Genomic DNA, 25852 nt, shown 5'->3' with positions numbered 1-25852 from the left:
TTTCACACACATGAGGGATTATAAAATGAAAAACAGTGGCATACCTGATTGTGTTTGTGAAGGCTGTGGAGATTTAAACCATTATGAACACCAGGAAGATCAAGACAAGCATCTTGATCTTACTCGTAACATTTAGATTACTAATTAAATATGTATTCAATCATGTTTCTCAATGATCTGTGATAGATGAGAATTGTTATTTAAAGATAAAATGTATGTGTAAAATTTACTGTCAAGCAAAGAAGAGTGTAACAGGACTTAACTACCAGTTTTCCATCTGTTTTGGTGGATTTTCACTGTATTATCTCTATGTTTACGTACAGCTTTTTTCAAGGCTTTACAAGTTTGAAAGATTGTAATCATCTGTCAATTGTTTATGTCCTATAAAAGGTACAAAGGTGCATCAGGAAGCTCTGCAGTGTGCTCTTTCACTATGGACCAGGTAGAAAAGGCGTTCAACGGGCGATACCGTGAGGTTAACCGCGAAACCCAGCAGTGGTATACTTACAACCATCCGGTGCCAGAGCCTCGGCCTGGAGCGGTGAGTGCTTTCCTGCTGCCCTCTGCTGGAAAACCCAGTAGATACATCCTGCACATGTCACTACTCTGCACTGTGTCTCTTCAGCTGCATGAGGTCTCTAGGGCTACGTTCACACTGCAGGTCTTAATGCTCAATTCAGATTTTTTGATCAAATCCGATTTTTTTTGTCTGCTTGTTCACACTACAAATAAAATGCGACAGCAAACGCGCTGTAGTGTGAACGCTCAAAGCGGCCCACATGCGCAAAAGAAGATGTCACACACAACGCGCTCTGTTTAGACCCAGAGCAAACTATATTGTTTGACTGATGGCCCTTAATATAAAGACTTCGGACTTCACGTTTCCCAATTGTTGCTTCAAGTTATTTTGTTATTTACATAATAATGTAGATAACCTAATAATGATCCTTATTGCTGTTTTAGAGAGGCGCGGTGCTTCAAAGGATAGTTGCAGATTTCTGTCATAATCTGCAGGTTATACAGTACAAATAAAATGTTAACGTTTCTCCAACGTTGTCTTCCCAGCAGTTTCACCGGATGGCCAGGAAGCGTTCGCGATGTCTTATCGGGCGCTTCTCCGGCGCTGATAATTGGCGTCTGTCTTGTGTCAGTGACATAAAAGATGGATTTAATGGAACTTGACCGTTCAAACAGCAGTCGCTTTCTGAAACATCGGATATGTATCGGATTCAGTACCACATACGACAGTGACCCAGATCGGATTTGAAAATATCGGATTTGTGCCGTTCACACTGTCATACCAAGATCGGATATGGGTCGCATAGGGTCAAAAAAATCGGATTTGATGCGCTTTCGCCTGCAGTGTGAACGTAGCCTAGGTTGTTCCCATTTGTGACTGCTGATAGAGGCTTGATCAGATATCTTTTAGACAGGCATCACTCGTCTCCAGGTCCTAAACATGATTCTTATCAAACGACTGCAGGTTTAATTTCCTGACTTATCAAACTCAAATCACTGAAATGACCTGGTAATAAAATAAACACACAAAGAAGTGCTGTACAGCCGCTGCAGGTTTCATTATCCAGTGAACGTATGGGGAAAGCATGTAAAGCAGTATGTTTGTTGTGTTTTCCAGTGCATCACAAACGCTGCCAGAAAACAGGGCATCTCCTCCTCGTTGCTCATGCCAGACAAGGTGCTGAATTTTGTCAAAGACCACTTCCTGATGGACAACGTGATCCGCAGCCAGCCTCTGCTACTCAAGCGCAATGTCCGCTACACGCAGATCGCCGTCCATCGTGTTCAAGCAGCTAAAAAGGTGTATAACGTGCTCTTCATTGGCACAGGTAAACAGCTCACCGCTCACAAACACTCTTCACCTGCACCGTTGTTTTATCTGACTTCACTTAAACTCTCTTCTCCAGATGATGGGAGACTTCATAAAGCCATTAACGTCAACAAGAAGATGCACATTATTGAAGAGATGGTGCTCTTCCGTGACTCTCAGCCGGTGCAGCACATTGAGCTGGACACTGAAAAGGTACACGTGGTGTTCGGAAAGAAAACGGTCCGATTTAATTCACAGCACTTTCTCATGGTTTAAACTAATGGGCTCAGTAAATTCATTTATTGGCAGTTTAGAGACTCCATGAGCCATTAAGAGTCGCAGCCTGCAGCGTACCCCGTGTTCAGTGAGCTAATTGCGTGCAACTTTCTCTCAGGGGATCTGCAGCTGGGGTTTTAACAGCTGGATTTGTGACACTTCCTGAATCCTGGCATGTGCTTCCATAGATCAGGGCAAAGGAATTCCTTTTAAAATGGATGAAAGAAGTCTACCACATTTAGATCAGGGTCACAAAGAGAGGACTCTGGATGAAAATAGTAACCCAGTATCAGTATTTGGGGCACCTCCTGACTGTCCCCTTCTTTGTCATCTGTCATCCACAGGGTCAGCTCTATGTTTCTTCTTTCTCTGAACTGGTGGAGGTCTCAGTAGCTAACTGCACTAATTATCAGAGCTGTGGGGAGTGCATCCTCTCCAGGGATCCTTACTGTGCCTGGAATGGGAAGCAATGTGTAGATGTCAGACGTGCTACACCAAACAAGTACGTATCCCGCTGCACAATATTTATTTTAGCAGCCAAGGCTTTCTGTGATCATAAACTGTACATAAAAGGTTGAAGTCCTGTTTGAAGCCTCAAATTTGGCAATTTCATTGTCACCATCTTGATGAACCAGGCATGAGGGATGCTCTACCCCGAATAATCATGTATTTTACTCTAAACAGGAAAACAATTTACCAAACAAGCATCGTGTTGTATTAAATAAGACTGGAAACTAGCAATTAAGACTATAAACCCACTAGGAAACTGTTTAATCTGCTTTACAATCTTTTGTTTGCGCCCAGATTTGCCCCCTGCTCAACATGAGAAAGAACACGGGTTTAAAGATCTTTCACACTGGATTCACTTTTCAGGCCCAGGGGCTCTGTCCTTCTTTTATATTCAGTCTATGCCTGTGATATGCAAATATTAGATGAGAGAGTGCATTAAAAAAAAAAAAAGCTTATGATTATTATTTATGGTTAATTGTATGTGTTTCAGTGCCTGGCGGCAGGATGTAGATGAAGCAGACACATCAGCTATTTGCAATAAGACTGCGGCAAGTCCACGGTTTGCCAGACCTCCACCTACACGTATGTGGCCTCCTCTTCTCTAAGATTTACAGAGCACTCTCCATTTCCGTGCTATGCCTCTCAAAATGAGAGTTGATTGAAAAACCATTATTATTCTGTATCAGCCGAGTTGTACAGCCTTTTTTCACGCCATACCTGACTCATCTGCACTTTGACTTTCCGCAGGGATGTCGTCATGCCAGGTGATCATTATCCCAGCCAACACATTCAAAGTACTGCCCTGCAAGCTGCGCTCTAATTTGGCTGAAAGGAAGTGGGAGTTCGGTGAGAGCGCAGGTCATTTCCATTACCCCAGCCCAGAGGGGGGACTGGTGGTGGTAGCTCAAGCGGACAAGCAGGAAACATACGAGTGCTGGTCAGTGGAGGAGGGCTTCAGACAGCTGCTGGCAAACTACTGTGTGAGAGGCGAAGCCAAGGAGGAGAGCACCACCTTGACAGGCCGTTCACGTACGCCGCAGATCTCACAGGAGGAAATCATCATCCTGCCAGGGGAGGCCCGCTCGCCGCAGATCAACACAAAGACCTACTGGAACGAGCTGATCGTTGTATGCGCCCTCCTGGTGTTTTCCCTGGTAGTCTTCTCCCTTTTTGTGGTTTACAGGAACCGTGACCACATGAAGTCCATGCTGAAGGAGGGAGAGTGCCCGAACATGCAGCAGAAGAAGCCCAGAATAGTGGGGAAACCCGCTGAAAACTTGCCGCTCAACGGCAACACAGTCACAACCTCAGCTTCGGATCACAAGGGGTACCAGACCCTTAATGACAACTACATCTGCAGCACTCCACCGCACGAGTGCTCGTCACCTGATAACAGCAAGAGCTTCTCTGAATCGGAGAAGAGGCCTCTGAACTTAAGAGAGAGCCACGTGGAGATTTCACCCACGTGCCCCCGGCCTCGAGTCCGGCTGGGCTCCGAGATTAAAGACTCTATAGTGTGAGGCAGGCTTCATGTTATATGGAGTGACTGCTTTTGAACTCAAAGGAAAGAGTGCACTTGTTGAGAAAGACAAAAACATAAGAGGGAAAAATCAGCACTCTCGTGGAGAGACTTTACATTACACAGATTTTGCACTCTCTCTCTCGCTCCTTTTTCTTTCTTTTTTAATTCTGTCGATGTGGTCCATGTGCGTTTTATTTCGTTTTCCTCTCACCCTCTTATTCAAGTGCATTTGAAGCACACTGAAGAAGCTCCGGCTCGCCTTCAGACTTTCACGTACGGCTCACGGGAATGTAACGAGCATTGACATGGCATCGTGACCACGATTTAGCGAACAGATTTCAGAGAGTTGCCTTTCACAGTCCGTCCATATGACATGCCGGTAATACTCTGAAAGGCAGAGTGATGCTCGAACACGACGCCTGACGCAGTGTTTGCTGATTTATTTTCATTCTGCGAGAGTTTAGCCTTCACTGAGGTTGTGCACTATGTACTGTACTGTAGCAAGGTAAAGCAGAATCCACACGAACAAGTCAAAGACAGGCAAGATATACATACATATATATTCAAAAAGTCCTGTAATGTTTCTTACAGGATAGCCTGTGTACATTCACACAAGTACACTCATTATTTTAGAGTTAATTCAAACACAGCAAGAACAAAGAAATCTGAAAAGATGAAAGCAGAAATGCAGAAACTCTTACCACCTCAATCACTGCACTCCAAGAAAAGAGAGAAATGTGCTTTTTAAGTATTGCCATCTTTACTAGGTATAAATATTTGTCTGATGACGACTGACTTTAAGTTGTTAGATTTGTCTTGGTTTTCTTTCACCAAATATGATAAAAGGGAAGGGAGGGGGACTCATTCCAGGTATTATCACGCTATTCTTCATGAGATAGGCAGTCTATGCAAAGCAAATAATGTGAAGTGGGGTAAACACCGAGAAACACCTCACCTTGAGACTGAGTAAGCACAAAGGTGTTGGCACTGTTAATTACTTTAGATACAGTGGCACTACAAACACACACCCACGCAAAGAGACGCACACTCATTACACCGCAGTCGCAAGTATGCAAGAGATTTTAGCCATTTTGGTGCGTTTTCTGGAGAAAGATGATGCAGCCCTGAAAGGCTGGCGTGACAAAAACAGACGATAAAAGACGAGCGTCCGGAACGGTAATGTTAAATCTGCGGCAGGTCATTTATTGCAGCGTGATGAAAGGTTATCAATATTTATTATCGTCATTATTAATATTATTATTATGTGGCCAATAGGTTATTTTATGGAGACATTTTTTCACAGCTGTTCTGTCACTGAATCATACTGAATCTAAAACAAACACCTAAAAATAATGTGATTTCAATAACACACCTGTAGACTGCCACCTTTGATATAAATATAAACTGAAGAGTGTTGATGAAGACAACGGCCTCTTAGGTGGTTGTAAAGGCAACCATTAAGGCAATAACTCTCATTGTCATTCAGTAATAAACAGGGGAATTGTTCATTTTACTGATTTTTCTCGCTTTAATATAACTAAATCAGATGATTGCGTAACTTGATAGCATTTCTCATGTCATCCAATATTTTTTATTCTTGAGTATGGCTCTAGTATTGTGATCCAGCCAGCAAAATCAATACTTCACAACAACAACAACAACAGAAAAAATGCGTACCTGAAGAGATGTATATGCCCATTGTGACTCAGAAAGCACAGGATTTGCACATCATGTTAGGAGCCTTAGTACACTGCAGGTTATGGATTTGGTTACAAATCTGCCTTGGGGGGAGGGGTGGGAATGGAGAATGCCTTCTGAAACAATAATCAAGAGATGTGCCTCTTGGGGATAATAAACTAACCAGGTAGTAGTGCTCTGGAGTCAAACGCTACACTGTAGGTGTGACAGGACTGGCCATACTTAAAAAAAAAACGTCAAAACCGTGAATACGTGTAATTTAATTGTGTCAATGTTGTACAATACGTGCTCATGAGAGGTGTCGTTTTATTTTACATTTTTGTTAGGGTGGCTTCAAGCGCAGTCAGGGATTCTATTTTATTCTTAAACTGTAGTGCATAAATAACCACTGGCTGATTTTTCTTTTTTTTTTTTAAATATTAAAAAAAAATATAAGCATTAGTATTATATTACATTTCCTATAAATGGCACTGCAAAACTGAATTTCAAAGACTAGTCAGCTATATTCACTCATGCAATATGAAAGACTCATGCTTTGACTGTTATTAAAAACAACAAGTGGCAGCTTTTGGTGAAGCGGCTGTCATCAGAACAATATTAAATTTGCAAAGCGCAGAATAAATACGGCGTGGCAGTGATTTAGTCGAATATGTGCAGGTACTGAATATGTTTTTCTGTATTTGAATACAAGCCTACACTATTAATGCCACAGTGAAAGTATCGTCGTCTGCTCTCACTTATTGAACCACTATAGTCGGGCCTTCTTCTATTTGTGACAGTACAAGTTGCTCAGACTCTTGTCAACATGTATTGTAAGTAAACAAGTTTTTATGTAAAGTTGTTTTGTAAATTCAGCTGCCAATGTAAAAAATATTGTGAATTGTATTTTTTTGTATCATACATCACTACTGTTTTCTTTCTTTTTGTATTGTATATAAAAAGCACTTTATTTTAATTTTTCAAATAAAGATAAAATGGAGATTTTTGTTATTTGAAAGGCTCATGATTTCAGTAGGTTAACCATTTCCTTGACAATGGTGCAGGTTTTTGCAAGAGCGTTGTAGTGGGAGACCTCAAATCTGGGTTTTAATGGGTCCATATGCAAGAAATGTTATTTTTTTACCATCTAACATTTGATGCAAATACCAATTTGTATCATTTTCTGGTAGAAATTTGTTTATTTAACCTTTCCTTTCCCACTGTTCCCAAGTGCTTGCTCATTAAGGGCTCATTTGATTATTGGGATTGTCCCTGTGTTATTGTAAGGTCTTTACCTTACAATATAAAGCGCGTTGAAGTGACTGTGAATCATGGCCCTAGGTCCGATTTAAATCGCCCCTCGCTCCTACCTTAAAATGTATTATTTATGGACTGCCATCATAAACAGAATAAACTGTAATTTCTCCTTTTACCGCATGGCGGCAGCACCATCTGATATATGTTGCAAATAATAACTACATAAATGCTTTATAAAGTCATACAATAGTAAGTGCCGTTCAAAATTAACCTGAGATACTGATATTCAGCAGCTTTACCAAGTTTCAGGTATTCCAGCTTGAGTTGGTACTAGGGCAACCAGGGAAACATCCCCCACACCATTATACCCCCATCAGCCTGAACCACTAATTGCCAAGGAGGATGGATTCATGCTTTCATGTTGTTTACCCGAATTTCTGACTATACCATCTGAAAGTTGCTGCAAAAACAGAACAAAGCAATAGTTCCACTTTTCTCTTGTCCCATTTTGGTGACCCTGTGTGATTTATAGCCTTAGTTTTCTATTTGTGGCTGTCAGGAGCAGAGGTCGGTGTGATCCTTTGCTGCTGTAGCTCGCCTGCTTGAAAATTCATCATGTTGGGCTCAGAGACGCTCTTCTGCAGTACTTCGTCATAACATGGTTTATTTCCTGTTTTCATACTATTAGCTTGAAGCAGATATTTATCTTTCTTGGTACCTAAAACCATGTCATAGTCAAAATAGTCTAAATAAGTGGCCAGTGACTTCAAAACGCTGCTGCAGTCCCAGCTGGAACAAACTGTGGGCCCCAACTCTGAGCACAGGTTACCGCTTTTCCTCTCAGGGTGTTGTCAGAAACTCTGCAAACCCAGCCAAACAATGGTGCGCAGGTTATCTGATAAAACTCTCACATGGAGCACACACACCTTAAAGGCAAACACAGGTAAGCACCTGCGTTGTCTGTTGTAGTTCTATTATATCGCAGCGTCACTGCAAACATACATGACATCTAACTCCAGTCCAAGCCAAACGAGGAGGCACATTAGGGTCCATTGATTCGGCTGGTACCCGCCTACAGGCAGGTTTGGACCAATCCTCTACAGTAACTCTGAGACGATGGTGGGGGCTTTTATTTTGGCTCAAGTTTGTTAAATTCTAACATTTTCTGGATTATACTTTATTTTTTAAACCAGTAACTATGGAGCGACCCAGCCTTCGGAGATTATTCTCTGTTTGCGACGTGAACAAGTCCGGTAAGATCGAGTACGAGGACTTTACTGTAGTCTGCCGTGAGCTCAGCGTCCCTGAAACCGAGATCGGGACTCTGTTTGACAAGTTTGACCCGCACGAAGACGGATACATCGACTACAACAGGTTTTCCTCCAGGTTTCAGGAGGTTTCGGAGACTCTGGATCTGGCGTCTTTCGGCGCAGGGGCATCCCAAGCACAAGACTCCCCCTGGGAAGAGTTTGAAGACAAGGCAGATATGAAATCCATCCTTACCGAAAGGTAAACTCACATCCGGGAAGCTCCAGTTTGCTCTACCCGTATTCTGGCTGGAAATTACCTGGCCAGTGGGTACTGCTGCCCCACTGTTAGCTTTGTGCTGCACTGATTAGTCATGCGGTACAGGTGTGTACTGGAAGAATAAACAAGCTCACCCTTAAAAACGATATACAGCTTGAATGTAATCAAAAAACACTGGACGTTTATACTAAGATAATAAGTATATACCTATGTCCCATAACTTTTGTATCGTCACTGATGTCATCTTTCTTAGTGGCAGGGGCGTTTATAAAGGATTTTTAAATGGGGTGCCACTCGGAACCAAGAGGAAGCCGGAGGGAAGTACAGGAAATCAGAATATTTGTCAGAAAAACATGCGATGTATTAAAAACTGCTGCCGCACATGAGTTCAAATAGTGGTTTATACTGAATAGGTTTCTTGCAAAGTGGTCAAAGTGGTAAAGTTCATTCTAAGTACTAAATATACCTAAAATGCCTAAAGTACTATGCACAATTATATTGCTGGACTATTACTGATTAACTGATATCAGGGCACTCAGTGAAAGACTTGGAAAAAAAAGAGACTTTGTTGCATTTGTGACTTTTTTTTTTCCAAGTTTTTATTTGTATGTAGGGTTGATGTTTAGGGGTTAGATCCCATGACTGGCTGGGAGAAATGTGTGTGGCTCTATGACTTAAAGGAGAGGTCAGGCCAGTTTATGGTTTGGATGTAAGTATATGGTTTCACGCACGATGAAGTCTTAATTAATGCATAAATCATTTTAGCACCATCTGGCAATTTTCATTACTTACTATAATTCTATATGTTAAATATTATTATTATTATTATTATTATTATTATTATTATTATCATTATTATTATTAATATTAATAATAATAATAATGATAGAAATAAATAGCTTTACATTAAATGGTATGAAATACAAAGTACAATATTTGTATAGAACATTCAAGGACATTTACTCAAAGTAAAATATTAGTATTTGTAATAAGTTACATTTCAGTATTGTATTATGTGACTCAACACTGTAGAAAGAAAAAAAGAAAACAATACAGAAAAATATCGTTTAAAAAATGCAACTATCTTTAAGCATAGCTCAGCTTGGCATTATATTTGTTACATTATTTCTAAATGGACGTTTTCACTAATGGTGATCAGTGACACACAGAAACCCAAACTGTTTTAGATCTGTATAGATCTTCTCCAAACCTAGAAAAGCTAGATTTTGCTATCTTGCTGTATACTAATGAGATCTAGAAACTGTTTTAACACTGAGAAAAATGTCCTAAACGTAGCTCTGTACACCATATCAGAGTAGATTTCAAACACTCAAGATACCGACTGATGTACTAAGTTTTATCTTTTAATTGAAGGGTTGAAACAGAAATTACAGCACTATTTTGCCAAAAGATGTTTACCTCTACCTTTTTGTTTCACCAATTTATTCCACAGTGGATATCCATCATGAATGGTCTGTTGCACTGCTTTCTCTTTCTGAAACGATCAACTTTTAACACCTATCTTTTAGCCCTCCAGGAGTTTATAATTTGCTGCTAAAACCATATTTTAGTCAAAATATGCAACTGAAAACATGTCAGTCAGCAGGTGGTTACTAACTGTTGTGTTGTCATAGTTTCAGGGAGCAGCTGGCCGATCTTTACAAGGCCATTCACTCCTCTGCAAACATGACTCTCCTGCAGCAGTATGAGGAACTCATCCACTCCCTGATCAGCCAAAGCCTGGACAGCAGACTTCAGTGTGAACAGCTTGAAACCAGTCTGAAGCGGTAAGAGCAACTGTCCTGCATGTGGTCAGTAGATTTAGGAGGAGCTTGTAAAGTCAAATCAGTATATAACAATCAGCAGGAAGTCACAGCACATGGGTCCCAGTGATGATATGAGCAGATATGAAGTGGCTGCCCTCTTGTGGATGCAGTTCAAGTGCATTTTTAATGTGGTTTACTATCTAACTGCTGAAGCTGCTAAGTGTTTAACCCTCCGGTCTTCACTACTTTTGTCAGTGTGCAATTTGCATATTTTCTTAAGCTAATGTATTGTAATTGTTTTCCCCAAATGAGCTAGAGACACAACAGCAGAGTTAAATGTTTATTTGGGCAGACTGTGAATCTGTGCAGATTTCAACAGTTCTGATTAGTGGAGATCTAACTGCTAGTTGACTCCTCTGATGTTGCTGCAGTCTCATATGCCATCTGTCAGTTGGCTCATCAGTCACTGTCCTGAAATAGAAAAATAATAATAATAAAAGCACCTCTGTGATTTGGATTAGGGTGTTCTTAGTATAACACTGCCAGTGGTTTGCATACACAAGGTCTTCCTCTATCCTTCTCTGACGTGGGTGTCAAACTGTGCTTCTGAATCGCATCCTGACACAAAAACTTCCTTTTATACAACAAAGTCTTTTTGCGAGATATTCAACTACTTTTACATTCAGATCATTTAAAGTTTTGAAGTATTTTATGCTGTGTTGCAGGTATAGCGAGCTCTAAATACCACCGATTCCTGTACTCCCCAAATGAGGGGATTGTGAGGGGCTTTTTTGTGCTTTGTTTGAAGACGCTAATCCTAAATTTAAAGAAATCATCTTTTTTAGGTTCAATTCTCTTCTGTGTAGAGCCTGTCCATGCATCATGCTGCTGCTCCACTGAATGCCAAACTTTCCTGCAGCTCCTTTGAAGTCAATTCAGTTTTATTTATGTAGTGCTAAATCACAACAAGAGTTGCCTGAAGGATTTTTGTAAGGTAAATCCCCAACACTAATAAAGAGAAAACCCCCTATGAGCAAGCACTTAGTGTCAGTGGGAAGAAAAAACTCCTTTTTAATAGGAAGACAGGATAAAAGACACACTGTGTAAGCGAGCCAGAGACGAATAAAAACTAATAATTGAATGCAAGGTGGTTCATAAATACATGGAGAGTGAAAGTGGGTGAGTGAAGAAATATTGCACCATGGGTAACACCCATCAGCCGAGACTTAACTATCTCAGCTTTTTCCCCTTTGTTTATCTGCTCCGTAAATGTGCAGCTTTATCTGATGTTTTTCTTAGTAGTGACACTCGTAGGTGTGAACCTGAGTTCGAATGGTTGTCTGTCTCTATGTGTTAGGGATAGGCTCCAGCCCCCCTGCAACCCTGACCTGGATGAGCAGAAGAAGATGGATGTTTTTACAAAAAAGTTGATGCTGCTTAAGGTCTACAACCACTCCTGATTGCTTACTTTGAGTAGCCAAACAGTGACTTTTAGTAGTTTGTGTCTTAAAGGGTTAATCAAGGTTTGACTTCAGCCTTTTTAATAATTTCCTGTAAAGACAGTCTGTTAAGCCATGGAATCTCTGTTATAACAAACAAAAGTGAGTGTGTCTCTAAGAGCTTTGTGTGCTTCACTAATTGCATGGAATGGGAAAGTTAACATTCCTTTCTCAAGGAAGTAGGAAGACTAAAATTTGCTGCCCTTCCCAGTCGTTTAATTGTTTCATAGCTTGGGTATTTCCATCTGTTTCCATTAGTTGTATCTATAAAGTAACCTTTTCCCCACATAAAGTAGAATAAATGTGTGTGGGCATCTAATTAAGAAACTCCACTGGCAGTAATCAGTACCTCAGTAGCAATCACCTGGGGAGTCTTGTTTTGAAATTCTGTCCCTCCCTCGACTCTGGTTGGCTCATGTGTTGTCTGAGCTGAAGAGCGAAGCCACAAGTGTAGCAGGTTTCAAGTCAAATCAGTCAGCTAGATCAAGTAAATGGACTCTTCGGGTTTTATGTGCTGCTCATTTTTGTATTCGGATTGCTGTTGGAGGATCTGCTTTGACTGAGCGTGCTTGAATGATGGACTCAAACAGACTTTTCTGTTCAAACAGAGCCGAGGGCTTAAATCACAGTCAGCTGACAGAGCTGGAGGACGATATACAACAACATCTCGCTAGGACGGAGGAGAGGGCGAGAGACGAGGTGAGTGGAATAGCTGCAGGGTTCATAGTATGTGAAGCGTTGCTCCTGTGATTTACTTCAATACTTAGAAGTTAAACGTAAGAAATTTCATCATGAAAGCCAGCGTATTTAATCAATAAACAGCACGCAGACAAGTGGACTAAATGATTGCATTTGATTCCCTGTTGAAGTGGAAAGATTGCACTCATTCCTCAGTGTTTCATGTGAGCTACCTGCAAATTTGTGGCACAGCCCACAGCAGCTAGTTACATGTGTTTTCACAAAGAGCCTCTGTAAAGTCACAGAAAAGCCTCTCTTCAAGGCCTGAGCTGGCCTGCACTTCTAACTGCTTCGGTTTCACAGGAGAGAAAGAAAATGGAAGAAATTATGGCCGGCTTGCAGAGGAGGCATGAGAATGAAGTTGCAGACCTGCATGCCAGTGTGGAAAGACTGTTAAAGGTAGGTTGTTTTTTTTTTTCGTATTTCACAGACAGCTGTCTACTTTGTTGCCCCATGATGTTCTCTAACAACATACAAAAAGAGAAGAAAGCCTCTGTATCTGAAAAGCAACACACAAGCTCTTGTAGGATGTCTAGCTGCTGCTGCTTGCTTTCTGGGAAAGTGTGATGGACCGTGCAGACAGATAAAGTCTGCTCACTACCTTTCATCCACAAATGACAGCATTTCCAGAAAATGTCAAGATTTCGCTTAAAAACAAGACTTTTTACTCGTGCATTTTGCTTCTCCGTTCACATTAGACGTAGCAGAAAATGTAATGTAAACATACACATTTGTGGTTAGCTATACAATAAGTTAGCCTTGGTGATTTGAATAGTGAATAAAAATACAGAGGAAAGATGAATTGAATAAAGGAGGGGACAAAAAAAGAGGGAAAGCATAATTAAGAGAGAGTTGTGTGTATTTTGGAGACTAGCTGCGCTCATTCTAAGGCTTCATATTACGCACATTAACATAGATGTAAAAGCGCACATTGTATAGACACTACCTGTACTGTTCAATCGAACCATGCTGGAGGCATTTAAATGCATAGAGTAAATGAGGCATAAAAAGTGAAGCCAGAAATTCACTCCACACCCATTTAAAGCAGGAACTGGCCAAAACCTTTTTTATTTTTATTTTTTTGGCTTCTTGTAGCGAGTTGTCCCTGTGTCATGGCAAACAGTGATTGCCAGTGTCTGCTGAAAATTATCGACTTTAAAGTGTTGTAAAGCACTTGTTGTCATAATTTGTCAGACATATCTCACGGGAGTTATGTATATGTGTGATTTTTAACTTTCCTGTCACAAGTTTGTTGTTGTCACCAGTTTGGTTAATAATTTCCTATCAACGAGGAAGACGAGACATTATTACGTGAACTTGCAAAGTAAACAAAACAATGCAATTAGGTTATTATGTAAGACATGTAATTGGAGTACTGTGTAGCTTTAATAGTAAGACTCCTCTGTATTGCAATAGTACCAAATGTCTGCTTGGCACATACAGTATAGTGGAAGCAGTTGGTTTCCTTGTCCTGTAGATGGTGAACGTGATAGATCAGCTGCTCTTACACAGCGTTAACTTATTGTGAGCATACAGTTTGATGGATATAAGATGGTACGTTTCAAGAGATTGGAGGCAAGTCTGTGTGTTTAAAGTAATTTAGAAACACTCAACAGTGTTTCTAAATCGCAGCATCAGGTCATTTTAAACTGTAAAACATCCTGTTTGCTACAAATGAGTTGCAATTCTCTTAAAAATCATCCTTTTATTTAAATTTTTTGAACTTTATATATAAAAATGTCTAAACTCTGAACTGCTTGTTTCATTCTTTCACAATAAAAGATCTGGTGGCTGTTACTTTGTATTTTGGCTTTTCTTTGCTTCATATAATTAAAATGTAAAACTGTTTAACCAAATCTTAATGTAACTGCTTTTGTTTTTTTTAAATTGATTTAAGAGTAAAGAAGACTCTGAACGGAACCATTCAAAGGAAGAGATGCTCAGACTGAGCGGACAAATCGGCAATCTCTCACACGTAAGTCAAACTACAAGATTAGTCCAATAAATCCCAAAATGTTTTTATCTTTATTTTTATGTTGTCATTGACCGAATCTCCTCACAGGAGAACGAGCAGCTACGCGGCTCTCTTCTGCAAGCCCAGACAAACATCGCCATCCTGCACTCAGAGCTGGACAAGCTGAAGAACGTGTATGCGGATCAGAAAGCTCAACATGAACGGTAAAGCTATTGTCAGACCTGACCTGACGATTCTGACGCTCAGAAACCACAATCCATATAAGGTGTGTGCGTCCTTTCACAGAGAAACGGAAGATTTGAAGAGGATGGCTATGGAATACCAGTCGTACTCCAGTCAGATTCAGATTCTCCAGTAAGTCTGCCTTTAAGCTCATAATAATGTGTTTATGCTGACTTTTTAAAACAATAATGTAATGACTCTAGTCAGTACTTTCAAGCTCTTCTACGTGAGTAAATAAAGCGCACAGGTTTGACAGTGTCACTCCTGTTTGACATTTATGAGCTCTATATAAACAACATGAACTTGGATTTGAGAATCCAAGTTCATGCAAATATTTATTGCTCTCCCTACGATGTAATAGAAGAGCCAAGTACCTCCTAAATGCCTCTAATCTTTCTAATCTAGTTGTATGAGTCTGCCACTTATCTGGACTAACTGGGGGTAACAGAATAGCAGGATTTTTGCTATTTGCATAATGACTGATTTTATTAGTTAAATGGTAAAACCTTTAAGGCAGACTAATGTGAACGCTCGTGTGCCGTCTCACTGTGAATTCACTGGACAGCTACTAAAGTGGCCAAAGGTATGCCGCTCCTGGGGATGTTGCGTGCTTGTTTAAATTATGTCTTTAGAATAAAAACTACACACAAACAATAGCATTGACTGACCATTTATAAGGAGTGTTTGACTGCTTGACAATCCCATACAGTAAAGTAAGGAAGTGCAATAATTGTATGTGAATGTGACTCTCACATATTTCCTTAAATGCATCATTAGGGAACTGAATAAAAAGCTGTATGACAGTAATGACGACCTGCGCTCGGTATTGGCAAGTGAAGCAGTTGCAGCTAAAAGAAGGGTAAGTCTCTTTTGTTCTAATAGCATGTTTCCCTATACCCTCTGGCTCTGTCAGGTAGAAGCTCACAGTCAACTGTTTTCATGAGTTTAAGGTGTTTTTTTTTTTTTTTCTCCCTGACTTTCCTAATCTGCTCAACAGCTGTCTCCCCAAAATGAAATCCCAGCCAGGAGAATGAAACCCCTCCGACAGAGCACGCTCAACCATAGCGGGTATATAAAGATTTTTACACACCTGTATGCCTCTACCGATTGATGTCTACGCACTTAAGTGTCACATCTAAAGCCATAGTTTGCGTCGGGTGTTTTCGTACAGCTTGGAGGTCCCGAGCAAACTGACCTACTCTCATGTGGCCACCTGGGCCGATAAATACCTGGACAGTGGGGTCTCCCTGCCGATGGACACAGCTGAGAGCTCGGGCAGTGACTACGACAGCGACGACAGCAGAAGCTCGGTGGAAACTGTGCACTTCAGTTACTCGTGTGTCCCATCTGACATGGAGGTGGGGGACAGGTCCAGGATCGCTCGATGCCAATACGCTCCTCTGCTCTCGGGACATTGAATTTGTGTTTTTCTTACAGATATCAGAAGTGAAATCTGAAGCTGCCGTGTCAATGGCTCCGAGTATGGCCACCTCCATCGCTTCTTCCCTACGAAGACGTTTATCTGCCTTTTCTCCAAAGGTAAACCGGTTCTTGATTTAAAGTTTTTGCATTCCCACTTTTCCTTTGGTTTCTTCTTTGGTGTTGTGTTTAGCGTTGCTCTTTCTTGTAATTTTGTATTGATTTAAATTTTAGTTTTGTGTGCTGCGTAGTCTCATTTCTGAAAGGTAACTAAATGATGCTTGCTTTATATGGTCAGTGTTGGGTAACCTTGTTATCTTATGCTCCCTTTAAGCAGCCGTTGGAAGCAGACATGGAAGCATGTGATGAGCCCACCCAGATGTACCGCCTGGTTTTAGCGGGAGACGCAGGAGCGGGGAAGTCCAGCTTCCTGCTGAGATTGACCCTTAACGAGTTCAGAGATGATATTCAGACAACACTGGGTGCGTGCCATGGCAAACATATCTTTTGATTAAACACTGGCACTTGCTTGAGCTCAGAGATATAAATCTGCTTTTCTTTTCTTTTTTGTTCCCAGGGGTTGATTTCCAAATGAAGAGGATGTTGGTGGATGGTGAGAAGACAAATCTGCAGATCTGGGACACAGCGGGGCAGGAGAGGTACAGCACCTCCATGAGAACCGTTTAATGAAAACTGAAAATGTGGTGCTATCATTTTGGTTCTAGCACATGTAAACCTCTTTAATTATTGACTCAATTAAAAGACACTAGAGTAAAATGAGTTTTCATGTTTATTTTAGGTTTCGTAGTATTGCCAGGTCTTACTTCCGTAAAGCTCACGGAGTCCTGCTCCTCTATGACGTGACTTCAGAAAGCAGCTTCCTTAACGTCAGAGCATGGGTGGATCAGATTCAGGTAACTGCAGTGGTGACGATCAGTTGTTGAAAAGATGACAAAAGATGCACTATTTAAAAAGTAGGAACAGAATCTATCGTCTGCTTTGTTTCCATTAAGGAGTCAGCGGAGGAGAAAATACCCATGTGTGTTATTGGAAACAAGGTGGACCTCCGAGGGGAGCTTCCTGAGGGAAGCTGTGTGAGCAGTTTGCACGGTGAAAAGTTGGCCAAGGTGTGTTATTTTTATTTTTTTTTTCTCCATTTCACCTAGTGGAAAAGTATTTATACAGACACCTGGCGTCTAAGGTGTCTAAGTAAACTGAATGCACTCAGGGATGTCGGTGCTTTGCTTGTAGACGTACGGTGCCTTGTTCTGCGAAACGAGTGCCAAAGAGGGTACAAACATCACAGAGGCTGTGCTTCATCTGGCAAGGTAGGAGGTCAGAGAGAGAGAGTTTGAGTTCATTTCTTTGCTCGTTTTTTGCTTGGTAACCCGTGGCAACACTCCTGCCTTTTTACTTTCACACAGAGAAGTGAAGAAAAATGTCAAACTGAGGCCGCAGTCAGACTCTCAGGTCAGACTGAATCAAATCAGCCCAAAGAAAACTCTTAACAACTGCTGTGGACTGTAGACGACTCATGTCTGTACAGAGCAACGAAGGACAACGTGCTACTTTTATTTAATAAATGTCAAATTTTAAAAACTGTTATATGTATTACTATAAAATTCCTAAATGTACTTTTATTATTTGATCAAAATGAAGGTTTGTATTGTGGGAATATTGCACATGTGCAAATATAAATGTACAACATTATATTTCTTTTAAAAAGTTTTATTTATTTGGTAGGTTATTTTTATAAAATAAGCAACAGTGTTTACATTTTGATTTTATGTAAGTATTTTAACTGTAACTGCCAGATACACAAACACTTTTTTTTATCTCTGTGCTCTTTTTTTTTCCCCCAGATTTCTTTTCTAGAGTTGCATAAGAGGGGGAAAAATATTTAATTTTTTTGTTTTCATCGTCACTGTAAGCAATACTACATTATGGGTTTATCGCTTGTACTAATTGAAGGATTTATCTGTGTGTAAATAAAACTGCTTGTAACTGGGGGTTTTTCTTTACAAAAGTCTCACATCCACTAATTTTTTGGGGGGGTTTTTGTTGAACATCTGTGATAGCGGAACATTTTCCAGGCCCCATTATTTATAACAAAGAGAGACGTAATCCTTTTTCCAAGTGAAACAGACAGAACTGGAAAGCTGAGAAGCTTCTGTCGTATCGATCAGCAGAAACCTACTGAGAACTCTGTTTTATTATTCGTTTTTCAGACGAGAGCTTTTTAGTTCAGGCTCCAGTGCTGTCGTGTTGAATCAACAGCAGAAAACTCTTTTCATATAAACTTATTAGATGACTCGAGATCAAACTCTGCTCCTGCATATGAAGATGATGATCTTCGAACTACTTCCAGCAGAGGATTTCAGTTTCTTGCAGTCAAAATCATTGATGTCACCAAACTGCCCAGAGCCACCACCAGAGCTCCAAGTATAAATTTCCAGGAAATTCCCTAAAACACAACAAAAACACCACGGTAGTTCCAGTCAATGCCAGATTCGTGGCAATCATAATAAAAAAAAAAAAAAAAAAAGAAAAAGTAGTAGATATAATCACAGCTTACAGATGGCTTCTTCTTTGATGGGATCAGGAAAGGTGCAATATTGTCTCCAAGCATCTCTGCTGGTTTGGGTTTCCACTCTTGGGTTTCTTTGCCTCCAGACTGCCTTTTGACAAGTTTAGATAACTCAACATGGATTGCCTGTAAGGGGGGGAGGAAGATGCTTCTAGTAAATAAAAATGAAACGCTCAAAGGGTGAAGGTGCAGTTTTAAAAGTGTCCAGCAGGTGAAAGCAGAGATCTGAAAGTGAAGTAGACCTTTATGCTAAAGACCAGGGAATTATGAAAGTCACATTTTAAACTTTATACTAACAGCTTTGCACTTGTAACCAAATTTCACACAGAGGACCTTTTATATTTTTTAAATGGCAGATTTATCATCGGAAAACTGTAGCTCGCCATAAAAAGTAAGCCATTTTTCTTATTTTCAGTGGAATTTCTGATTTTTTTTTTAATTTTTTTTTTGGGTGACCCACCACTACAGAGTGCAGTGCACCAACTTTCTCACAGAGCAGCTAAATCAGGTTTCTCTAAAGCATTTCATCCACTGCTGGGACAAGCGTGTAATTACCAAAGCAGCAGATATTTTCGTTTTGTCTAGACAAGACCAGGCATATTTGTGACTGTGGCAGTGCGCCCTATAGATCAGGTCACTGTAACATTGGCAGAAATGTACTCCTCACTCTCTGTAGATCAGATCCTGCGGTGCTGGAGTAAGCAATGACCATAAACTAGGATTAATTCAAATCTTTGCAGCATTTGTACATTTCTCTGCTGTAGCTGAAAAAGAGGACTTGGTTACTCTCTCCGCATTACAAAAATGTAAGTTATGTATGTATGTGGTATTTTTGCCAAGATTGCAAGAAAGCACTTAGTGATGTGGTCACATCTGTGGACTGCCAGATGTGCAGTTTGCATGAGCCTCTGTGGAGGATTTGGCAGATTAAACAAACCACAAAAACAAGATGGTACAGGCCTCAACACAAAGAGTTCACCAGGGTTCCTTCAGGCTGATGTGGAGCAAATTTATTTAAAAGCTTCTAAACTTTAATATTCAAAATAAAGCGGTTATGTCCATTTGTGTGAATGTGAGAGATGGTAATTTATCCCATATCCAGGGTCAAATGTTTTCATGTATTAAAAAACTGGAGATTTTATAGGCATTTAAAAAAATATTGTCAATTTAAATAAAGCGGAAACCATTTTTTTCTGTTATCAACCAAAGATTTTTCTTACATTTGTTTATATTTATTTAAGATAAGCCCAACTGTGCATGTTGGGATTAAATAAATCAGTTGCGTTGTTGCACGTTGGCATGGCGATATCATCATATTGCCCAAAGCGCAATTTTGCTCAAGTATAGCCTCAGAGCGCTGCTATTATATGAGCCCGTGCTGTTTGATGGTTGATCGTTTATAATGTAATAATGTAAAAATATTTTAACACATGTTGAGCGTTTAGTACGGAGCTGAATTTTTCTGAATAATTGCACGAGGCCTGGAAATTATTTATTCATTCGCTGTGCAAGTGCAAGTTTAACAACAGCACTCGACTCTGTCTTTACCCTTGAAATTATAATATGCAGAGATTTTTAACCTCAATAATGGCACATTCGAGAGGTCCTTTTTAAAATAAAAACACACCATTTAGACCGACTGGAGCGTATTGGCAGCCAGGAATAATTTTGGAGCGACCTCTCCCCTGTTTTTTCATTCTTTTTTTTTTTATGTGGGAGGGATTCACAGGCAGCCTTGGAAGAAGGACCTGCTCACCCATATCATCTCACCTTGGTGGCTGGCTCCAGTTTCAAGGCCTTTTTTAGCACTTCCATAGCCTCTTTGTATTCGCTCTTGTCAGACAGGAGCTGAAAGAGATTAGAAACCCTGCAGTGTGAGCAGAGCTGGAGGAAGCATAAATCAAAAACTGACAGAGAGGAAGATAGCAATATTGTACCTACTATTATTTACCCACAAAAATAATAAAAAAGCTAACTATATTAACAAGCTCCTCTTCCTTCCAGGAAACCTCCTTAAAATTATAGGTTGCGAGATTCAAATTAGATGCTACACACTGTCTATACATCCTCACCTTTCCTACCCTGAAGAGGGCCTTGACGTTGTTTGGCTCGAGGGTCAGAACGTCTCGGCTGGTGTGCAGAGCCTCGTCAAACTGCTCCAGTCTGACTTGAGTGGTCGCCAGGTTGTTCAAACACTTCACACGGTAGTCCTGCACCTCCTCCTCCTCTTCCTTCACACCAACATCATTACCATCTGCACAGGGAGAGACGCATGGCTTATAACATACCCTTCTGCTTCAACTGTAGCTTTACAATCATTAGATTGAATTGATCCCACAGCCCAAAAACATGCATGTAGGGTTAATTGGCAGCTGTAAACTAACAATAGATGTAAACGTGAGGGTGAATGACTGCCTATCTATAATATCTTGACTGTCAGGGAGAAACTCGATGCTATTTAGTGCTATTTTTGCATTCAGCTGGATGCTTTATCGTTGTCCTGCATGGTTTTACCATTAGGCTCAAAGATGTCCAACTGGCTTAAGCAGTGACTGAAGTAATGAGCACTGGTTAGTGCAAAGGGATTTTACTGCTGGCCCTGAGCATGATGGGTGATAAATGTTAGCAGCTTAGGGGCTACATTTTTGTGAATGTGCCACGCAAATGCGCCTGAGCAAGTTGAACAAACGTCTTGGATTTACTGCGCCTGTTTTTGCCTTTAAAAACAAAAACTTATCAGAAATAAGACAGTTATGTTTAGGAAATTATGTACATCACGCATAAACAGGGGGAAAAAAACAACCAACTTTTGCATCCATTAAGCTGATCTTTTGCCAAAGAGTGCTTTGGCTGTCAATCGTGAAAAACATGCAACTTAGTTTTACTGAATGAAGCATAATACATGCTGTGCCCAAATGGCTAATCGATTTGCAACACGACAATAGCTAACCAAATATTTGCATGTCAGGATTGTGATGTGGCAATTTGCAAAGAAAACAAATCAAAATCAGTTATTTTAAATGTGATCTGACAATAAAGAGGACCGATGACTCTCATGCATGGACCCATTTTTCACAAGCTAATTCAAAATACGAGTCTGTGTCAGTGTCTCAGTGTTAACTGTTCAACCACTATTTCATTTTCATGCAACTCACATCATAGCAATAACTATCACAGACTATAGGCCACCCATCCCCACATTCACACTGCCCCTGATGACCCAGACCCTAAAACACTTCAGTTTGTCTCAGCACTCGCTCCTCTCCCTCTTTATGTGCACACCTGCTCTTGAAAAGCGCTGTTACAGAGAAAAAGGGGTTCATAATTTTATGCATTTTGTGGCTTAATTGGGGAAGCAGTGACACACTGTCCCCACATATATGTTAATTACTTAACAAAGCATTTTCAACACAGGAAAGCTGAGGAAGCATTGAAAGCAGTGTGATATGAAATAGGCATCACACTACGTGGATGCTGTGCTCGAGTCCAAGTGAAAGGTGCTCGGGCTCACCTTTTTAAACAGCACCTGGACGCATCAAGCAGCGGCCACACTAACAACACGCACTGCACTTCATTGTGCTCGGACAAGGTATGAAACAACTGTTTGGTCTCCAGTTAGCTGCAAATATTTAAGCCAAAACATGGGGATCATAGTGTTTTGCAGTGTTTTATACAAAGTTATTAGGTTCTCTATTTTGTTGTAAACTGAATGTATAATAATGATGTGCAGTCCTGCAAATTTTGGCATTGATCCGATATCAAGTAAATGCAGGGCCAGTGTTGCTGATACCAATACCAATAATGATATTTTAACATATAAAAGCAGCTTATGTGGCTTTTGTGTGTGTGTGTGTATCATCGTACATTTACCAAATTCTAACTCATGTATTTTGAAACTGTGTTTTTTGGAGACCTGCTATGCAAATGCGCCTGTTTCTAAAACTCCAGCTCCAACTTGTTATAGGCTATTATGTGGGCTACATACTGAACTTAGAGGATAGAAACAAAGTATTGATTCTATCGAGCTAGTGTCGATCCGAAAACAATATCAGTGTTGGCATCAATGTGCTACAAATAATTTAGACGGTCATCTGCTCGAGTTTTACTTCATTTGACGCTCTTCTCCATAAATGAATTATTTAATAATATTTTGTTACTTATTAAATTCGTTTTTTAAAAAGCCTAAATATTGAGCTTGAAAACCTCAAACTCAAACGACATTTCCTCTTCAAACCAAACACTATTCTTTTTTGCCTTTTTTAAAAGCTGAACAGCGTTTGACATAGAAGTGAAAATATTCCCTTTTTCCACATTTAATAGGACACTTCAGCTCAAATGACCATGTTTCATCCATCCACGCAGTAAACTTAAAAGTTCTTACTTTAAAAAAAATGACACAAAATTAATTGAGTTTTGCATTTCTAATATTTTGCAAGAGCATATTTATTCTTACGTGATTACCAGTTAATTGATTATATTGATTTTAAATCTTCGTGTGTGCCGAGCTGGTTTTTGTGTGTTAGGCTCCGAATGACACAAGTAAGAGATAAGGTCTGTGTTTTCCCTTTTGCTGGTCATCTTCTCATCCACTAATTACATGATCTCGATGCCCTGATAAACTCCTCTCTTCAGTGCCATGGTGACTTGTCTCACCGGTCTACTGTCATTGTTGCATTATGAAGCAGTGCATGTTTTTCTCTTTGCTGACATGTTCGGTCACATTTCCCTCTTGGCCCGACCCTGCCTCATCAATGATCAAAGTGATTAAGTAAGTAGAAAAAATAAGACCATTGATTAGCTTTGATTATGCAAAAGAAGTAAGCCCAAAAAACCTATCACGGCCCCAGGCTCAGATGGACGTGGCGCTACATCGTGCTGAAGCGATTAGTGTGACGGCAGAAGTGAGGAGAGCGTTAACCTGTTATGTCATCCCCGGCTGATGTGGCAATAAGGTGTCTCAGGTCTCTTAGTCTGTGTTTTATGTGCCCTGGTTTGTGTTTTCTCTGTGTGTGTTTCTTTGTCTCTGCCAAAGCATCCTTGGCACAGTCAAAAGTAAGGGTGTATTACCTTTGCTGCGTGTGGTCAGCACATCCAGAGCCACGCAATAGGCCCGGGCAGCCAAGCTGTATTCCTCCCTCTGGAAATGAAAATTCCCTGTCTCTCGTTTCTGGTTGCCGATGCGGATGCGGTCTGCAATGGGCAGCGTTAATGGGTCCGGTTTCTCTCTGAAGTCCAGCAGCTGCAGCTGGTAGAGTAAAGGAGCCCAGGCTGGAATATCAGGCTCTCTGCACATAAACACAAAAACAAACACAGTCAGTATGAAGGAGGCTAGATGCCAGAGGATGGCAGCAGCTTGTAAATGGCCTGTATTTGTATTTACTAGTCCCTAAGGACCCCAAAGCACTTTACACATCCAGTCATCCACCCATTCACACACACTGGTGATGGCAAGCTACATTGTAGCCACAGCCACCCTGGGGCGCACTGACAGAGGCGAGGCTGCCGGACACTGGCGTCACCCTGGGGAGCACTGACCACCACCAGTAGGCAACGGGTGAAGTGTCTTGCCCAAGGACACAACAACCAAGACTGTGCGAGCTGGGGGCTTGAACCGGCAACCTTCCGATTACAAGGCGAACTCCCAACTCTTGAGACACGATCGCCCCAGCTTGTGTGTGTGTGTTCTTAAGCTATTGTCTTAACTGTTATTAAGGCCTTATAACTGTATTACTTTGTGTGCCTTTTTTTCTTGCTCCTTTTTCCCAGTGGAATTGTTTCTACATGAGACCAACTGATGGCACTGAGTACATCAGTAATCCTGAATGGAATGAGTACTGTTATCCCTGATGAGCCAGGGAGGAAATAATGGGGCTGCAGAGCTGGATCTAAGCAGAGAACAAAGAGGAAGAAATATAAACCGTCCATTCCAGCTATCATCATGAGGGCTGTTAGGTATTGGGCAATAAGATCGATGAGCTTGGAGCGCTGATAAAGTCCCAGAGGGAGTACCATGAGTGTAGAGGGATGTGCTTCAGGAAAACGTGGCTGAACTTGCACTTCCCAGACCACAGTATGGCACTACTCGGCTTTAAAACATTTTAGCCTTAGAGAGCTTTAATCTGGATGAATTTCACTGTGAATGAAAAGGTGGCGCGATCTTGGACACGTTAGTCTCAAGGAAAGTTTCTGTGACCTAGTTATTGAACTGATAGCTGGTGCTTAGCTTCCAGGATTATTTAGTCACGTCACTGCTTGTGTTTTATCTTTATAGCAAACTCTCCAACAAGAACAAAAGCATCACTTCTCATCCCCTAATGCTGCTCTTAAATTTAAAGACACAGACACAGCTAGAAAGATTTTTTTTTTTACAAGATTTTCAGTTCACGCTGGTACTTATACGGCACTTTTGGTCACATGGTAAATTCCCTAACCCCGTAGACCCAAGTGTGACATATTTGATACGTGACGTTTTGTGAGTTTTTGACACCTGAAAAACTTGAATAAACTTTTGAGCAAAAGTTATACAAATTTAATTCCAAAAACACTTCAGTTTCAAAAAATTAGAATTTTCAGGCAACTAGTTAATGATTCAGGTTTTACAGAATTAAAGTGACGATCAGTCTGGTATCTTTTTTGTTGCAAGTTTTACCAGTTTGTGTTCATTTATTATAACCTCTTTTGAACACTAGAGTTTATAATAAATGAACACAAAGTAGTAAATAACTGTTATCACTTTTCTGATATTTGACTTGATATTTATGCCTCTCTCTGTGCTGGTACGCTATCAGTACAGCGTGTGTTAAATTTCACTGTATCCAACAGGTCATAGACCTTAAAAGCAACAACTTTAAAGATGCCTGAGAGACCCCGGTTCACTTAAACAGACCAGAATTCGACACTGGTGTGAACTCTGGAGCTGTCAATGTGTTCAGTTCACTCAAGAGTCACTCAGAAGGAAAGTTAATTTGGTTCTCAATCATCTGGCTCCTGTGACCACATTGCACACAATGGCCCATTATCAGTTTCTGTGTGGAAGCTCTGATTCAGAT

The 25852-nt window shown here is 40.6% G+C and overlaps 3 protein-coding genes across 6 annotated transcripts in view; 2 read left to right on the top strand and 1 right to left on the bottom strand.

Moving 5' to 3' along the window:
* Positions 1-6737, top strand: part of sema4ba (sema domain, immunoglobulin domain (Ig), transmembrane domain (TM) and short cytoplasmic domain, (semaphorin) 4Ba) — a 42414-nt gene extending 35677 nt beyond the window's left edge. For both annotated transcript variants that reach the window (XM_005729944.1, XM_005729943.2), the window contains exons 10-15: positions 391-541; positions 1637-1847; positions 1926-2041; positions 2449-2606; positions 3105-3196; positions 3362-6737. In XM_005729944.1, the coding sequence (XP_005730001.1) occupies positions 391-541; positions 1637-1847; positions 1926-2041; positions 2449-2606; positions 3105-3196; positions 3362-4134 (1501 nt within the window). In that variant the 3' untranslated portion in view covers positions 4135-6737. The remainder of the gene's footprint in view (positions 1-390; positions 542-1636; positions 1848-1925; positions 2042-2448; positions 2607-3104; positions 3197-3361) is intronic.
* Positions 6738-8060: 1323 nt separating this feature from the next.
* Positions 8061-17967, top strand: rasef2 (RAS and EF-hand domain containing 2). Of its 3 annotated transcripts, XM_013910049.1 has the most exons (18): positions 8274-8323; positions 8457-8579; positions 10232-10384; positions 12471-12561; positions 12904-12999; positions 14498-14575; positions 14663-14778; positions 14861-14929; positions 15575-15656; positions 15795-15865; positions 15969-16155; positions 16235-16336; positions 16551-16698; positions 16794-16875; positions 17016-17130; positions 17230-17343; positions 17468-17544; positions 17641-17967. In XM_013910049.1, the coding sequence occupies exons 2-18, from the start codon at positions 8557-8559 to the stop codon at positions 17741-17743; spliced, it is 1707 nt and encodes a 568-aa protein (XP_013765503.1). In that variant the 5' UTR covers positions 8274-8323; positions 8457-8556; the 3' UTR covers positions 17744-17967. The 3 variants fall into 3 exon arrangements, with proteins under 3 accessions (XP_005729998.1, XP_005729997.1, XP_013765503.1); XM_005729941.1 differs by having other exon boundaries at positions 8061-8579; positions 16554-16698; XM_005729940.1 differs by having other exon boundaries at positions 8061-8579.
* Positions 17968-18078: 111 nt separating this feature from the next.
* fkbp16 (FKBP prolyl isomerase 16) overlaps positions 18079-25852 on the bottom strand; it is a 32596-nt gene continuing 24822 nt past the window's right edge. Inside the window, exons 4-8 of the mRNA XM_005729939.1 lie at positions 23871-24088; positions 20876-21057; positions 20574-20651; positions 18792-18929; positions 18079-18680 (exon numbers count right to left, since the gene is read on the bottom strand). Coding sequence (XP_005729996.1) covers positions 18594-18680; positions 18792-18929; positions 20574-20651; positions 20876-21057; positions 23871-24088 — 703 coding nt within the window. The 3' untranslated portion in view covers positions 18079-18593. The remainder of the gene's footprint in view (positions 18681-18791; positions 18930-20573; positions 20652-20875; positions 21058-23870; positions 24089-25852) is intronic.

This window comes from Pundamilia nyererei, unplaced genomic scaffold (genome assembly GCF_000239375.1).
Source record: "Pundamilia nyererei isolate P.nyererei 1_Seehausen unplaced genomic scaffold, PunNye1.0 scaffold00035, whole genome shotgun sequence".
NCBI lineage: Eukaryota > Metazoa > Chordata > Actinopteri > Cichliformes > Cichlidae > Pundamilia > Pundamilia nyererei.
Note: the sequence above shows the minus strand (reverse complement) of the source record. Positions and strands in the feature narration are given on the sequence as shown.

Bases quoted from the DNA above. Each gene is read 5' to 3' on its own strand.
- rasef2 (XM_005729940.1), top strand. From the start codon at position 8,269: ATGGAGCGACCCAGCCTTCGGAGATTATTCTCTGTTTGCGACGTGAAC. The intron at 8,580-10,231 runs GTAAACTCACAT...GTGTTGTCATAG, and splicing joins AAATCCATCCTTACCGAAAG to TTTCAGGGAGCAGCTGGCCG. The intron at 14,576-14,662 runs GTAAGTCAAACT...ATCTCCTCACAG, and splicing joins AAATCGGCAATCTCTCACAC to GAGAACGAGCAGCTACGCGG.